Here is a 15,670-nt window from a genome sequence, read left to right as displayed (position 1 = left end):
CCTGGAGTCACCAAATTTTAGTTTTCTTAAAACCAACTGTTAATTTCAAGTGCTAGTTAGATAGCAAGTCCAGTTCAGAAAATCACAGAAGACTCACTTCAGCAGAGAACAAATTTTGCTTGAAGTTTATCTTCTGCTCTTCACCTTCCTTTTATGTGTCTTTATTCACTTATCTCTTGTTATGTTATTAAATTGAGCGAGGAAGTGATTTTTGTTCAGTGCTGGCAGAGTAGCCAGCACAGTGAGGTTCTGGTTTAGGGCACTGGCAGCTTCACCTCTACAATTTGAGTTGCACTTTGTCAACGAAAACAGTAGCTGCTGTACTGCATTTCACTATTGTAGTTGTGAGTTTATCAAAATTATTTCATCACTATAATTTTATGAGATTAACAGTGCAACATCTTTACGTAGAAAATATATTTTCCTTTTGAATACTTTGTCTCACAAAGGTCACAGCAGAATCTGCACAAATGCAGAACAGGGTGACTGGGACTACAAAGGTATAGTGCACCTATTTCTCATTAGCCATGAATTAGTACCAAACAAAAATGAAAATTACTTGATTATTTGGCAGAAAGCTTGAAACTTGCACAGGGAAATACTCCTTCACATGATATGTACTTCAGTTATGCAGTACTTCATTTCTGCAGGCTGTAGATTCACTAAATCTACAAAAAGATTATTAAATGCAAGGACACAGGTATCTTAGGAAATTCTGGGCTATCAAAATTGGAAAGTTACATGAATATTCTGGGGAAATTATTGTACTTACTGCACTGTAAATTTGCTCGTAAACTTAGTTTTTAGTATGTTTGGGAGGGTTTTTTTGGCGGGGGGTTTTCACTGATGGTGTTTTGTTTTGTTTGTTAATGTTTGTTTCTTTTGTTCTAACAGCTCTTCCCATGAAATCTTTTACTTTCTCTTTGAAACTTTTCAGCATGGCATGACCTACTTGGATCTTTGACTCATTGCAGGCATTCTTACATAGGTAGAAGCCGTGTGTGCTGTGCAGCTCCTAGTCTGCAATTCCTGGACAAGAGTGTTGGGAAGCTTCAAGCGTCATTTGTTTGCAGTCAGAAGTTCTCTGAGCTCTTTCTTCAAGTTAGCAAACAAAAGACAAACAAATTGATTTATGATGATTTTGTAATCAGAATGAGAGTTTGAGCAGTAGAATGGGTGGCACTGTCCAAACCTGCAGGCCACCTCTGCCTTACATTGCACCTCCTTTGGCCAGGCTGGAGAGAGGCTCTCTTTTTGCCCATATGAATCACTTAATCTCAGTCCAGTAAGTTCAGTTTGTCTCTGTTCTGCAACCCTATTGCTGCCAGTCCAGCCACCCTACACCCAGATGGGGAAGGAGAGGTAAATGGAAAGGGGGTAAGGGTGAATTAAAAAGGGTGCTTAACAATTCCCATGCTTGGTAATGAAGGCCATGACAGTTCATTTGAAGGCCACAAAGAGCAGTTCTGGGAAGATGTGGTTGGGGTTTTTTGGTTTTTTTTTTTTTTTTTTTTTTTTTTTTTTTTGTTTTTTTGTTTTTTTTTTTTTTTTTTTTTTTTTGTTTTGTTTTTTTGTGGTTTTTTTTTTTTTCATTTGTTTTGGGTTTTTTTTGTTTTGGTTTGTTTGTTTGTTTTTCCTACTGTATGTAACTCTTTGTCTTGTATTCAGCTCAGTCACAAAACAGAACATTCTCACTGTCTGCTGAAGATTAGAGTCCTCTGATGAAAGGAAGGCTTTTTATCTGACTTTCATGAATTAAAAGTATTAAACAAATAACTAAATAAAATCTAAAGGGGGCACACACTTGGTTTTCACAGCCTTGCTCAGTCTTCTGCAGCATGAACAGCAAGTTATGTGTGTGGTTAGATCTGCTTCTTTGTGGTTCTAAGTGTTCAACATGAAAATGGGAAATGAAGTTACGTTTTGAGAAAAAAGCAATACCATAATTTAAAATTAAAATTATATTTTGCTTTCAGATACATTCAGATACATTGAAGGGCTTTTTTCATCAAGACTTATGATTATGCTAGTAGGGAGAGATGACAAAGTGGCTATAAATCTCTGTCAGGATATAAAGGACACTCAAATAAAGATCAGGTCCCTAGAGTGAGCCCCAAATTTGACCAGCATGGCAGAAGCACATTTATTTTTAAGGGTGTCTGCAGCCATGCCAGAGTTCAAGGCTCTGAGCTGATCGAAACCTGAGGGCTCTTGTAAGCTGTGCTATCCATCTACACTGCCAACAGACAGTTTCATAATCAGGTTATACAAAACACTTAAATTATTTTACTACCAAGTTCATTACACACTTTGAAATCTTACTGAGATCAGATGAAGGCAGCCAGAAAGAGGAATGAATGATCTGTATTGTATCTGGTTTTGTTTCAGGGGTTTTCAAGTCCCTGAAAGACATCAAGACATCTTTTACCACTGATCTTGGAGAGTTTGAGATCTATTGTAGTTGCAATGGTTAGAATTCAGCTAGTGTGAGATTAAATTTTCTGAATTGAATGGATACAAATATTAACCACAATATTACCCATTTTTCAGGAATTGATCAGTTACCAGCTTTGGGACGAATCAGCTATGAAGTCCTCAAACAAGGAGTTTGAAATGTTGGAAACACTGAAAAAAACTTTCTAAATTGGTCTTGTCTGGCTGATTTATTTGATTGACTGAAGCCTGTCTGTTGCTGAATTGAAAGATTTTGTATAGTTGTTGGTTAGACTGTACCACCAGCTAGATTTCAATTGAGTTTGCTAACCCTGAGTGAATTAATGGTACTATTACTTCCCAAATAGGGAGTTAATGTTTTGTTAAGTACAGCGTGTAAAAGGGCTCTGATACTTCAAAGTCCTTTGTCTAATGGGTAGGCAATGTAAAGGTTGACAGTCAGAGATCATTGCACTGGAAGTTTATTATTCTCTGTATTCCACAGAAGAATATAAAACTGCACAAGGAAACAGACATTAATATATTTTGTAAGTTTAAACGTTCAGTATTTTCCATCTGTCATTTTTACTTGCTTCACATTCTTTCTTTGTGCCATGAGAAAAGATAACAGCTTGATTTCATTATGCAGGCTCAGTCTGGATGTTTCAGGTGAAGATATACAGGAATGACAAGATAAACCTTCTTTTTCTTTTGAGATCTATGGATGTGCAAGATTTCCACATTTGTAAATCAAGCTGTTTGAGTGCAAATATGTGAAAGTGGCTTTCAACATTTAATTTCTGATGTCTTCACTTTCATCTCTAGTTGTCCACATTGCTGAGCACATGTGTAGGTGCATGTGAGGACAGGATTATTTTCTTCTGTCAGGTTTTACATCATGAAGGAAGAGCTCCTTGGCCTTGCTTGGTGAGTTGCTTCAGTGACGTCCTACATTTCTTGTGGCTCAACTGAATTTCAAGCTGATTTGTGTAAAGCCTGACAAATGACATCTGGATGAACAGGGTATCCATTCCATCACCCACATCCTACATCTGCATTTTTTAATGAGCAAACTACTCTTAAGTGACTGGAACAGCTGAAACCACCACACAGACACCATTAAGCAGAATAAGTCTTGCATAGAGCAAATGATCCAGGGTCACAGAGGTCCTGAAATTTTGTTTGCAGTGAAACTGAGCATTAACTTTTTTTTCAGAAAGGGCTGGCAGGCAGAAAAGAAGTGTATACTAGTTACATGTTACTTCATTGTGTGTTAAGCTGATGACCAGATAGAATTGAGTAACATTTGTCAATAAATGAGAGTGAAACTTCTGTGCAAGGAGAGAAAATTAAGAAATTATTCGGACTTAAATACTCAGAAAACCAGCATGAGAGGTTCATAATGCTTTTAGTTCTTTAGTTAATCTGTGTACATTTTTTGAAATTATATATATTACTTGAAATCTTTTTGAATAAGCACTATTTAATCTCCCATAGAAACATGTTTTTCCACTCCCTCCCTGCAGCCCTTTTCTCTTTCCATGTGTCTGATTTTTTAAACTTAATACCTGATACCAAAGGCTGCAGGTTAAAAACCTACTTTAACGATTCCTGCATTTATTAAATATTGCCCTTTTATCACACACAGACCTCTTACTGACTTACACCTTACATACTACACCTTACACCTGTGTCCAAAGAAGCAACTGGTGGAAACCTTGCAGTAAAAAGCACAAAAAACTTGTACCATAGGACAAAACAAACATGCCATCCATTCATTTTTTAACTGGCAGAGAAAAACACAGTCCTGGAGAGCCAACAACATATGAACTTCCTGACCTTTGTGCTGTGATAGTTTCTGTAATTATTGAATAGTGGGGATGGGCTGAGGGCTAGGGAGAGGAATTTGGGGGTTGGCCTTGGCAGTGAGATAAGGCTACATATAAGGGAGCTGCAGCAGGGAACACTACAGGGTATTTTCCCCAGTGTGCAGCTCAGCGGATTTGAATCCTGAAATCATGAGCCACTGCCCCTTCGCGGGGAAGAATTACCTGTGAGTCCTTCCTTTCTCTGTTTTGCTTTATAAATTCAATTGAAAAGATAAAGTGTTAGTGCAAAATATGAAATCTCAGAGAGGAATTAGTAGTATTAGCAGCAAATAGCTGTAGCTGTAGTTATAGAGATCATACAAGGACTTGTCTGAGCACTTATTATTTGATGAACTAAATGTGATTTTACTAGCTGTTACTGTGACAAGAGGAATTTCAGTTTTTTTCAAAAGCCTGCTTTACTGGTTCTGTTTATCAAAATAAAGCATTGTTTGAATTGTAGATGCATGTGTTAGTATAGTCATAATTCTTTAATTAAATAGTTCACATATTTACTTCCTTTTCTTCTTAGATTTAATTTTAACAAGCTATCTTTGGAGGATGAAAATGATGATAAATCTCAAGAAGGAATAAATAAAGCCAGCAAAGGTGGGCTTATCTATGGAGAATACCTGCAAGTAAGTTTAAGGATTTCATGTTTGCTGTCCGGGTTGCTCTTACGACTTGAGGCAGGACCAGTGATTGACACTTCTCCCAGCAATCAGTCACGTACTAAGACAGGTCTCCAGGTTTAACAGGCACAGGTGCCCGTTTCAACTGGGACCTCAAGGTGGGCTGTGGAAAGACTTCTCAAACTGCAAGGAAGATGGATATTTTGGGGGATTTGGTAGAGAATTATGCATATTGGTAAGCCTAAATTGTGAAGTGACACACCACAAAAAGCTTTCTTTGGTCTGATAATAATCACTTGGCAATTTCTGCACATCAGCAGGCTCTGTGTAACTTCCTCTAAAGTCTGGTATACTTGTCTGGAAAAAACTATTTCAGAAATCTAACGGGTAAGATGATGACTAGCAGGAAACTTAAAAAACAAAACAAAACAAAACAAACAAAAGCTGCAAAAGCTAGAATTAATTAAGAAATAAGTAAAAATAAAATACCATAGGTAATAAAAGAATCCGGAAATTTTGGGTTTTTTTCAGACAGCATGAACTGAAGTGAGAGGAAATAACTCTGTGCTTTTGAACTGATTTGTTACCATACTCTTTAGACTCTTGCAAAGATTATTTGAAAACGGCTATGATTAGATTGTAAATTTGACTAAGAAAAAGCATTTAGTAATGTCAGAACTGAAATTATTATTACTAACTCAAATTAGAGATGAGCAATAACATCTTATGCTGATATTGTTGATTACTCAGAATTTTATTATGGAAATTCTGTTTTCATGGGACATGGCAGTATAGATCTAAAATCTGGAAAACATGATGGATATTTTGTTTTCTCTATTTTAAAATAAATAAATAAATATTTTAAATTACCCTTAAAATTATTTTCAAAACTTTATCACTTGAGGTACCTAAATGTTTCATTTCAGGCAAGATTTTTATCTAATTAAAAAGTAAAAGTCATACCTGAGACAATTTCTCACAAAACCTAGTGTGAGGTCTGTATGTGTATTTTTAAAAACATTATTCTTAAAAATTAGCTGTAGACAATAAGACTGCCATTACTAATAGTAGAATTGAGAGCTTTACAGAACAGTTCTTACCTTTATTTTTAAGCTGAACAAAATATTGAATGCTCAAGAACTTGAGAGTGAGAAGAAAGGAAAAAAAATCCATGATGAGCATCTTTTCATTGTGACACATCAAGGTAAGTGGAGGAGTGCTGGGATGGTTGACCAACATTTTTGCCACAGGGAGTTATTTGGTGCTGACACATGCACCACACTATTTGTTTTCATTTTAGCCACTAGCACAGCAATATCTCTGTCTTTTATCTGCTTTAATATTTGCATATATTCATATATAAATTGTAAGGCAGTAATCAACTTTATGCTTGCGAAGCCATAAGTATAACCTTTGGATTTGGTAAACCAAGATATGGATGGTTCTATTCTTAGAGAAATTAAGGTGGTAAAAATCTTCGTGTCGTTCAAGCAACAGGCTGCTTTGCAGGTTATTGTAGGCAAATTTTGTGTGTTGCCTTGTGTCGTCTCTGAAACTTTGGTTTTAACCATCTAGAATCTGTCTAGAAATCAGCACACCAGTTGGGCACTCCCAAATGCCCACATCTGTTTTTCAGACCCTGGCCTGATGATATTTTCTGTTATTGACAGAAAACACATAAGCAGGTGTGGAGTTAGATTTTACTGAGTATCAGATCTGGATTTTCCCTTTCCTCCTTTTGTAATCAACAATGTGTAGCTCAAATAACTGATGTGTAAAACATATTTTAAAAACTTCTGTCAGTATTCTCAACTCTAGATTATTTTGTCTAATATTGTAGGTAAAGGACAGAATACTGTAACAGGTAATAACTGTATGTGTCAGCATCTTCTTGTGCACTGGCAGTGTCAATATAGGCTATTCATTTCAAATCAACATGTAAGAATTTTTCTTTCTTGGTGCTAAGAAGAACAAAGTAACCTTGAAGTTGATGGTAACAGTGTCTTTCTTCTTGTAGCATATGAACTTTGGTTTAAGCAGATTTTGTGGGAAATGGACTCTGTGCGAGTGATCTTTCAAAATGGTCATGTAAGTTAACAACGAATATTAATTTTTGGGAAAATTCAGCCCTGATTTTCTCTTGCTCCTTCCTCTCAGGATATACTTGGGTTTACTAAAGAAGCATGTGTTGTTTTCAGAAACAGCATCAAAACATCAAATAAGATTTGGCTGAGTGGCTCTTATATCTTGATAGTACAGATTTTTTATCAGCAAAAACCTTATTTCCTCCTGAAGTATCCCTTTTGTGTAGATAACTTTCCAAGGCAAATTTCATTCACCAAAATGTTCTCATATTCTCCTGCTAGTGCTGGGTAACTGCAGAAACTTAAGCTGGAAATATTCTACGGCAGAGAAAGTCGGTTCAGAGGCAAAACTGAAAAAGCAGAAGGCTCATGGGTATTTTTATGTTGAAAAGTAGTATCTGCCTTTTTTCAGTTTCTGAAGTCTACATACTGCTCCCTTCTATCCAATATCTGCTGTGAGGAGAACACATTTTTGTGATTGTGTAATAGTAAATCCAAAAGAGAAGCGAGAATCCAAAGCAGTGTAATACTGTGTGAGAATTTCTGAAAATTACAAATATAAGCAACTCTTCCCATTTGTTCAAAGCTAAACACACTTTATAACAATAGGCAAGAATGAAAAACTTTTGAATTGATACTACATCCACAGAAAAATCTGACTGCATGCAGTTTGAGAAATACCTTGAGTATATCATTAGCATGTGTCTAAGAAGAAAATTTGTAACTAGACCAGATTGAAAGAAGGAATCTTCTTTTCATAACATCCAATGAAAATGTTCTCTGTTGTCCACTATTTTCCTAATTTAACTGGCTTTTTAGTTTAATATTTTATCAAATTATAACTGACCATAATCAGCTCTTAAGAATATTTTTTTTTGTTGTTTGTGAAAAATGAAGCCTTGCTTGCAATCAGAATTTGAAATGTCAATGTTAAGGTTAAGTACACAGCCAAGCAATTAGGGAAATGATTATCATCTGCCATTTTTTGTAGTTTGATATTTCCTGGTTGCATGCCCAGATTTTAGAGAGAAGTTTAATCCCATTGAAACTGAAAGGAATTTCAGCAAACACTTCTGCAGGCAAAGTGTGAAATTAGGTGTTTTCCATTTAATACCTTCTATTTCCCACCAGATGTATTCTTTTCTTCTCTGTTTCCTAATGCACATTTCTGATGAACATGTTTTAGATGTGCTCTCCTGATGTAACTGTCAGATTATTTTGCCAACTTTTAAGTAATTTCCATACTTGCCTTATGGCTTGTAGAATAGAACAAGAATATAAATTAGTCTAGTATTAATTAAAACAGAAAGTATATAATTTTCATATTATACAATTTTAAGTTACAATAATATTGTAGTTATTGGTAATTATAAATTATTTTGCTTTAGAATTTAATTTCTTTGACTGCTATTTTAGTCAAAAACATAGAAAAGAAAAAAAACCCTGTATGACAGACTTACCTGTAATTTTACATCAGTCAGAAAAAAAATGTATTTCAATCTTTGAAAGTTAGAGTTTCAGTTTTAAGTTGAAACCAGAGTGCTCTATTCCATATGAGATTCTGACTATGGATTTCACATGGGAAGGACTTGAAACTACAGTGATGTACAACAGTGAAAACACATTAAATAACTAGGTAGGATCTAGAGAAAACACCATTCTGGTTATGATCTTTATTTTTTCTACAGGTAAGAGATGAGAGGAACATGCTGAAGGTTATTACTCGAATGAACAGAATTTCACTGATTCTGAAATTACTTGTGGAACAGTTCTCAGTTTTGGAAACTATGACTGCATTGGACTTCTTTGATTTCAGGTAAAGACTTATTATTCCTCCACAGCAATCCACAAGCTGGTAGTTCCCATCCTTAGGACTGATCGTGAATTGTTCATGTGTGCTGGTGTCTGTCAGCAAGGTGAGAGTTCACCTTGGAGAGGGAAACATGACATTAAAGTGCAAGGGTCAATTATGAAATTGACCTTGACTGTGAGTCCAGCATGTTCTGCAGAGAAGTACAAGTGAATTGTTGACACTTTTGTGTAGGGTGCTGCTGACTGGTTTCAGGATCAAAAGTTAAAACCGCAGAAACAATAGAAATAGCTCATGGTTCTCCTAGCAATTTAGTTGAAACTTGGCACTGCAGATTGAAGCCTTGTTCTATAGCAAATCACAGAAGTGCTTGGGGGAGAAATATGCACTCTCTCTAGATTATCAAACAGGTATTTCAGCTGTCTTGGTTTGCATGGTGTTGCCTTGGGTCTGCAGTTCTGGAGGCTTCAAGTGGCTGAAGGAAACATTGCTGTCCCTCGTCCTTTCTCCCCAATAACTTCTGCTATCCAGTAGCAGCCTCAATGCATTGCTTGGCTGGATGGTGGGTACCTCTTCTGCCTTCTGCTCAGGCTTTCTCTGGGATCCTTTCGCTTGTCTCACCTCTTCCATGGCATTTCTTCTCTTCTCTTCTCTCACTACATCTAGGTCCTTCCACCACACTACCATGTGCTACAGCTTCATCCACTGTCTCCCTTCCCTGTTGTGTCATTTGTGCATATCTGTCTGCCTTGTGACCTCAGTGCCATCCAGCACTTCTGTATTTTAGTACCCTTTCCTTTCCATCTTTTAATGTTCCCTATTAAAAAGAGCAGGAAACTACGATTTTTCTTCACTTGTTTGAATCTAGCATTACACTACAGCAGGAGAAATCCATGGGCTAATAATCCATTTTGATCCATACTTGCTTCAGCTTTTCAACCACATACTGTCATTTGATAAGTAAACATAAGATTAAATCAATGATGTATCTCTGTCAAATCTTGTACTAGCAATTCAAAATGCATTACAATTATCTAGCAATGTGGAATTTCAGGTTACTTTTATTAGGAATTGTTTTTCAGCATGGACAGGTGATTTAACTCTTAAGATTCCCATTAATCAATCCCTCAAAAAAAAAACCCAGTGGAAGTTTTTCTGAGCATTATTCTACTCTATAGAATAAGGCAATATACAATATTGCACATATATATTGCATGTATAGACTATTATATTTAATTATATATGAATTATGCTGTATATCAAGACTATTTAAAATGCATTCATTGGCACGTTATTGCTGTGAAAATTTTTGTAACAGCTTTTTGGGACGCAGCTGCTTAGTCTATTTGGAACGGAAACCATATTCCCTAACATTGCCTCCTGTACCTCACATGCACAAAGCTGCTGTAAATTCACACACATTTGCACTACCTGTGTATGCACAAACAATATAGAACTAGAAAATGAGATTATGTTATATGTACACTGTAGTTGCATTCAGATTGCTTGGGTTTTTTCCTTTTCCTAAATGCAGTCATATAAAAAAGTCCAAAGATTTTAGATTCTCCAGATGTGAAATACTGGGGTTTTTTTGAAAACAAGAGAAATCCACCATTGTAAAATAACATCCTGCGTTTTTTTATCTTCTTTTCTTCTGTTCCTAAAGATACCACCTAAGCCCAGCCTCAGGTTTTCAGAGCCTACAGTTTCGCTTGCTAGAGAACAAGATTGGTGTTCCTCAAAGTCTGAGAGTCCCTTATAACAGAAGGCATTACCGTGATAACTTCAAGGGACAGGATCATGAACTCCTGCTTCAATCAGAGCAAGAACCAACACTACTGCAACTTGTGGAGGTAACAATGTCTGTCTTGGACCTTGCTTCGTTTTCCCTCATCTTCCAAGAATGTCCTTCATTAGTGTCAGTGACAAATTCTCCTACCTTAAGAGAAACAAGCACGTTGGCAAATTCTCTGTCAATTGTGTTTTGGATTCTTGATGAATCTGGCATGAAAGAGAGTTAGTTGTTAGTAAACCAACTGATTTTTCACAGCATTTCCCTTTCGTTTGAAAGTACTGGCTGTTAAACTGGTAAATTGCATTGTGGAAGTGAGAGCTAAGAATGGAAATGCATTGTTTTTCATAACTATAAGCCCTTTTGGGAGGAAAACTTTAAAAATAGTCCCACTGTTAGTGATGGGTATTAGAGAGGTTAAAAACTATAGATGACTCTATGTCTTCCTTCTGAGATTTATCATTACTATAATCCTACATATATGTGAAATAAGATTTGTTTTTCTGTAGTTTGTTTTAAAGATATCCTTAGAACGAGACAGCTTTTGTCTCCCAACATTGGCCATGCAATCTGGAACTTGAGGGGGTTGGTATGGCACCATTATGCCAGTGTAAATCATCCACATGGACATACTGAATTTAGCAATAAGCACTTCCAGAGGATTCTGAACCAGAACTGTAGTAGTAGAATTTGTGTTGTTATAACTTGTAATTCTAGGATAATGCAGTTGCAGTGTTATTCTTTGAACATATTATTACTATTATTACTACTACTACTACTACTCCTACTACCTCTACTACTATTATTATTATTAAAGGCATGGCTGGAAAGAACTCCAGGACTTGATGCAGAAGAATTTGATTTCTGGGGACAATTTGAAGAGAATGTTTTAAAAGGCCTAGAAGAGGAATTTGCCTTGATACAGGTACATAATGTACTCTTGAACTACCTATAAGGAAAGACATCTGGCAAAATGATATTCTGACATAAATTTAACTTTTAGCTTACTCAAAGTTTCTCACTCCACTTAATCTTCATCAGCCATTGTCTGCAGGAAGCAGAAAAAATTCAAATTCTTCAGGAAACAGGAATATTTTTAAAATTTGACATCTAAGACAATTTAAAGCATGAGATACATGGATGATTTAGATTGCAAAAGGGATAGATTAGTATCAATGGAAGGGCTGAAGTTGATTTTACTGAAACTATAATTTCACCTTTGGTTAGTACTTGCATCTACAATCTAGAAAAAAGATGTAGTTTCAGCCTCTGAGCTGTGGATATGGAATGTCACTATTAACAGCCCATTTCTGTTTAACAGTATATGGCAATTTGCTGCTCTGTGATCATTTGAATTGCACTGGCAAATAAGCACCAGAAAATCCCTGACTATTTTAAGACCTGCAGCTTTAAGTAACATTTTTTATTTTTTTTAATTTTTAATGAAAAAGAATAAGAATTTGTCAGCTTCCTGAGAATATCTGTTTATGACTTTCTAACTTATCTAAACTTTTTAATTCACGTATTTCTTGCCCACAGCTCTGCAAGGATGTAATTTTTTTGCCTTGAAAACAAATAAATCATAATTCAAACAAATTTTTAAGGTCTCTGGACCAAAAAACTTGGTAAATTGCCAGTTTGTTTGAACATTCATTTATCAGAGTTGTGTTGGAATCTATTTAATTGTACATTTCTTGGTAATTTTACTTTTCAAAGGACAGTGAGTCATGTATCTTATTTGAAAATACAGTTCTAACATCTAAGATGCAAACTTCAGAGCATTTATTTAAATAAAAGTTGCATAATGAGTCATTCAAGTGCTTAATTTTCCTTGTTGAATTCTAAAACTTGTCTTTGTTTTAAATACCAAAGGCGAAAGCAGAATCAGAAGAAAAAGATGACTTATTGTCTGAATTTCAAAAACAGAGAGACGTATTACTTTCATTATTTGATGAAAAACGCCATGAACATCTGCTCAGTAAAGGTATATTTTATTACCATATGTCAATATGCACTTTGTATGTTTTACACTTTACTTATAAATGTTTGTTATAGCATTAAAATTGCAGGAGGATGGGCTACAAACTACGGATACTTGTATTTTGCAGGAGAGAGACGACTGTCCTACAAAGCACTGAAGGGGGCCTTGATGATCTACTTCTACAGGTAATGTTGTAAGGTGTGTCTTTGATGGTGACTGGCAGGAGGAGAGGCGAAGGTTAAGAACAATAGCACGGGTTCAGTTAGGCTGGAGTGGACTGTGGCAATCTATTTCAGCCCTCCACAGGAACCCTGATTAGTCAGATACACCTCAAAAGTCACACCAGGCTGCTTAGCGTCATGTCCAGCTGAGTTCTGAATATCTTCAAGGATCCCCTCTGGGCAGCAGCTCCTTGCTTGACCAGATGCTGCCTTTCAGACTGTAACTAGCAGATGTCTTGCTCTACCTGTCCTAGAAAGATCTGGAGTCCTTTTCCAAGTTCAAAAATAAAGGGGCAGATCAAGACTTACACAGCAGAAGCATTTTTTAAAGTATCTACTGATATTTCAGTATCAATTTAGGAAAAGTATACTTTAAGTCACTAAGCACTGTTGAAATGCAACTTTGAAAAATACAGCTTATGCTGAGAGGTCTCACTGACTTTTTCATTTTCCAAGGGAGGAGCCTCGTTTCCAGGTTCCGTTTCAGCTTCTTACCTCTCTTATGGATCTCGATGTGCTCATGACTAAATGGAGATGTAAGTTTGACTTTTTTGACTGTGACAATCCTTCTTCTAGATGCAAATAAATTGTTCTCTGAGTCTTAGAACTGAGCTTTGGAGTTTATGCTTTAGGAATTACTCTTCGTTTCTACTTCAGCCAATAGGAAAGATAAAGAGCTGCTTCTGTGATCATTAGATAGGTGTAGCTACCACTTCTATGACCTGCTTTAAGTGTACTATCTTCTTTAAGGAACAGGCATCTATTTTCCAATGTATCCCAAAAAGTCATAACGACATGTCTTTATATGCAAACATTCCTTCTGCCGCCTTCCCTATCTAGACATACATAAGTGAATGTATAATTCTGTGTTAATAGAACACAGTAATGTGTAATAATTAGTGTGTTTATTCTGAATGATCAGTAATTTTATATTAATTGACTGAAGAATAACAGAATTAACTCCTGCATTGCTGAAGACCTAATAGTTCTGTATCCCTGTAAAGATCTCTGAATGACCTTTAGTAAGTGTGACTCTTTAATTATATCTAAATACTGAACATGTGCCATTTTCTTCTGTTGTATCATTTAGATAACCATGTCTGTTTGGTGCACAGAATGATTGGCAGCAAGGCTGGAACTGGAGGCTCATCAGGCTACCACTACTTGCGCTCAACAGTGAGGTAGAAATAACCTGTTTCCCCTGTTACCTGCAATAATGAAGTTCATAAATACTCTAATGCTGGGAAACATATTTCAGATGGCTCACTGGAGGCCAAAGGGCTGCTGACACTCTTCTGGGACTCTAGGATCCCCCCTGGTTGTTGTACATTTATTTATCAGTGATATATAAATTCCAAGCCTTCTAGGACAAAAATAACTCCTTTTGCTCACTCTTGCAAAGTGCCATCTATAATTCTCAGTCGAGGGCTACAGGCGTCACAGTGATAGCAATAGTATTAACCCTGCATTGCTCAGTTTATGTGCCAGCTAGCCCAAGTTAAGGAGATAACACATGCTGGAAGCGAGCCCCAGCTACTGTGTAGCTGAGTTTCTTTAGTCCATAGCATGACCTCTAATTGCACAACCTCCTTCAAAGAGGACCTTGGAGGTTTATTCTCAAAGAACCATGTAGTGCTGTGGGCAGCTACTATCACAACCAATGGGACAGAGGGCAAAGTAGAAAGCAGATGGTCAGACTGATGATGATTGAATGTCCACTGTCTTTTTTTAGAAAGCTCTCCCACTCCTCCTTAATGTCAGGTTAACATTATTGCTCCTAGACAAATTCTGCTAGAGAACACACCCAGTAGATTCAGCATTTTCATAAAAAAGATGTTACTATAGATCCCCATTAGGCCTAATCTGCTATGCCCTAGAAGGGTAGGACTGGATTCTTACTCTGCAATGTTCAGGAGGGTTAGTGGAAGGAATCTTATTATTTGCATGAAAAGGAATGATTACTGAGGATTTAGAAATTATGACCTTCTATGCTGATGTTCCAACTGTCTTTTTCAGTGACAGATACAAGGTGTTTGTGGATTTGTTCAATCTTTCAACATTTTTAGTGCCAAGACACTGGATACCAAAGATGAATCCAAGCATTCATAAATTCCTTTACACAGCAGAATACTGTGACAGCTCCTACTTCAGCAGTGATGACTCTGACTAGCCTGCCTTTCTAGGCTGGTTGCTGTAAAGAACTTCCTGACTTTCACCTTGAGTGATGCCCCTAAGCCATTCCCACAAAGAGTGTGGGTGTGTAAATATGTATTTATGTATGACAGCTTTGTGAATAGTACAACTGGCTTGTGAAAGAAATTAACTGATTGTAGAAAAATAAATCTGTATTGAGTCAGCCTATGTTAAGAGTAAAATGATACTCCAATTCAACCCAATGACCAATTTAACTCTTAGCTGGCTTCTTAAAGCTTACAGCTAGAGAAAGCGGGGAAATTATATGCAGTTGTTATGATCATGACTTATTTGTACATATTTTTGTATTTGCTTGTTTGCCTAATGGCTGTTACTAATTTATGTCTAGTTGAGGACATAATCAGTCTTACCACCTTCAGAAGAGTATTAGTTTATGAGCTCTAGTGCAATTTAAAAAGGAATTTTGGGTTAAAAGTTTCAAAAGATTCAAAAAAGTAAGTCCTGAATCTATAGAAACCAAACCATCCTGAACTTACAATACATCAAGAACCATGTTGCTATCTCTTTACATGTGAATGTAAATCTCTTACATAGAAATACTGTTAAAATTAGCAGATATAAGTACTTACTTTGCATTTCAAATAAAGCAGTATTAAAGCTCATCTTTTGTTAAGTCTTCTTCTAAAGCAAACTAT

The 15,670-nt window shown here is 36.3% G+C and overlaps 1 protein-coding gene across 2 annotated transcripts; it reads left to right on the top strand.

The window, feature by feature from the left end:
- Positions 1 to 376: 376 nt before the first annotated feature.
- On the top strand, positions 377 to 15,637 carry TDO2 (tryptophan 2,3-dioxygenase). Of its 2 annotated transcripts, XM_088163683.1 has the most exons (13): positions 377 to 1,362; positions 3,259 to 4,486; positions 4,834 to 4,939; positions 6,047 to 6,137; positions 6,951 to 7,021; positions 8,706 to 8,833; positions 10,494 to 10,680; positions 11,437 to 11,544; positions 12,492 to 12,603; positions 12,728 to 12,785; positions 13,278 to 13,357; positions 13,912 to 14,002; positions 14,838 to 15,637. In XM_088163683.1, the coding sequence occupies exons 2-13, from the start codon at positions 4,452 to 4,454 to the stop codon at positions 14,989 to 14,991; spliced, it is 1,221 nt and encodes a 406-aa protein (XP_088019809.1). In that variant the 5' UTR covers positions 377 to 1,362; positions 3,259 to 4,451; the 3' UTR covers positions 14,992 to 15,637. The 2 variants fall into 2 exon arrangements, with proteins under 2 accessions (XP_088019809.1, XP_014739156.1); XM_014883670.2 differs by lacking the exon at positions 377 to 1,362 and having other exon boundaries at positions 1,637 to 4,486.
- Positions 15,638 to 15,670: the final 33 nt, after the last annotated feature.

The sequence above is a fragment of the Sturnus vulgaris genome, chromosome 4 (genome assembly GCF_052056855.1).
Source record: "Sturnus vulgaris isolate bStuVul1 chromosome 4, bStuVul1.hap1, whole genome shotgun sequence".
NCBI lineage: Eukaryota > Metazoa > Chordata > Aves > Passeriformes > Sturnidae > Sturnus > Sturnus vulgaris.
Note: the sequence above shows the minus strand (reverse complement) of the source record. Positions and strands in the feature narration are given on the sequence as shown.

Excerpts from the sequence above, each read along its gene's own strand:
- TDO2 (XM_088163683.1), top strand. The coding sequence starts at position 4,452 with ATGAGCCACTGCCCCTTCGCGGGGAAGAATTACCT. Across the intron at positions 4,487-4,833 it reads TTCGCGGGGAAGAATTACCT|ATTTAATTTTAACAAGCTAT; the intron begins GTGAGTCCTTCC and ends TTTTCTTCTTAG. Across the intron at positions 8,834-10,493 it reads TTGGACTTCTTTGATTTCAG|ATACCACCTAAGCCCAGCCT; the intron begins GTAAAGACTTAT and ends CTGTTCCTAAAG.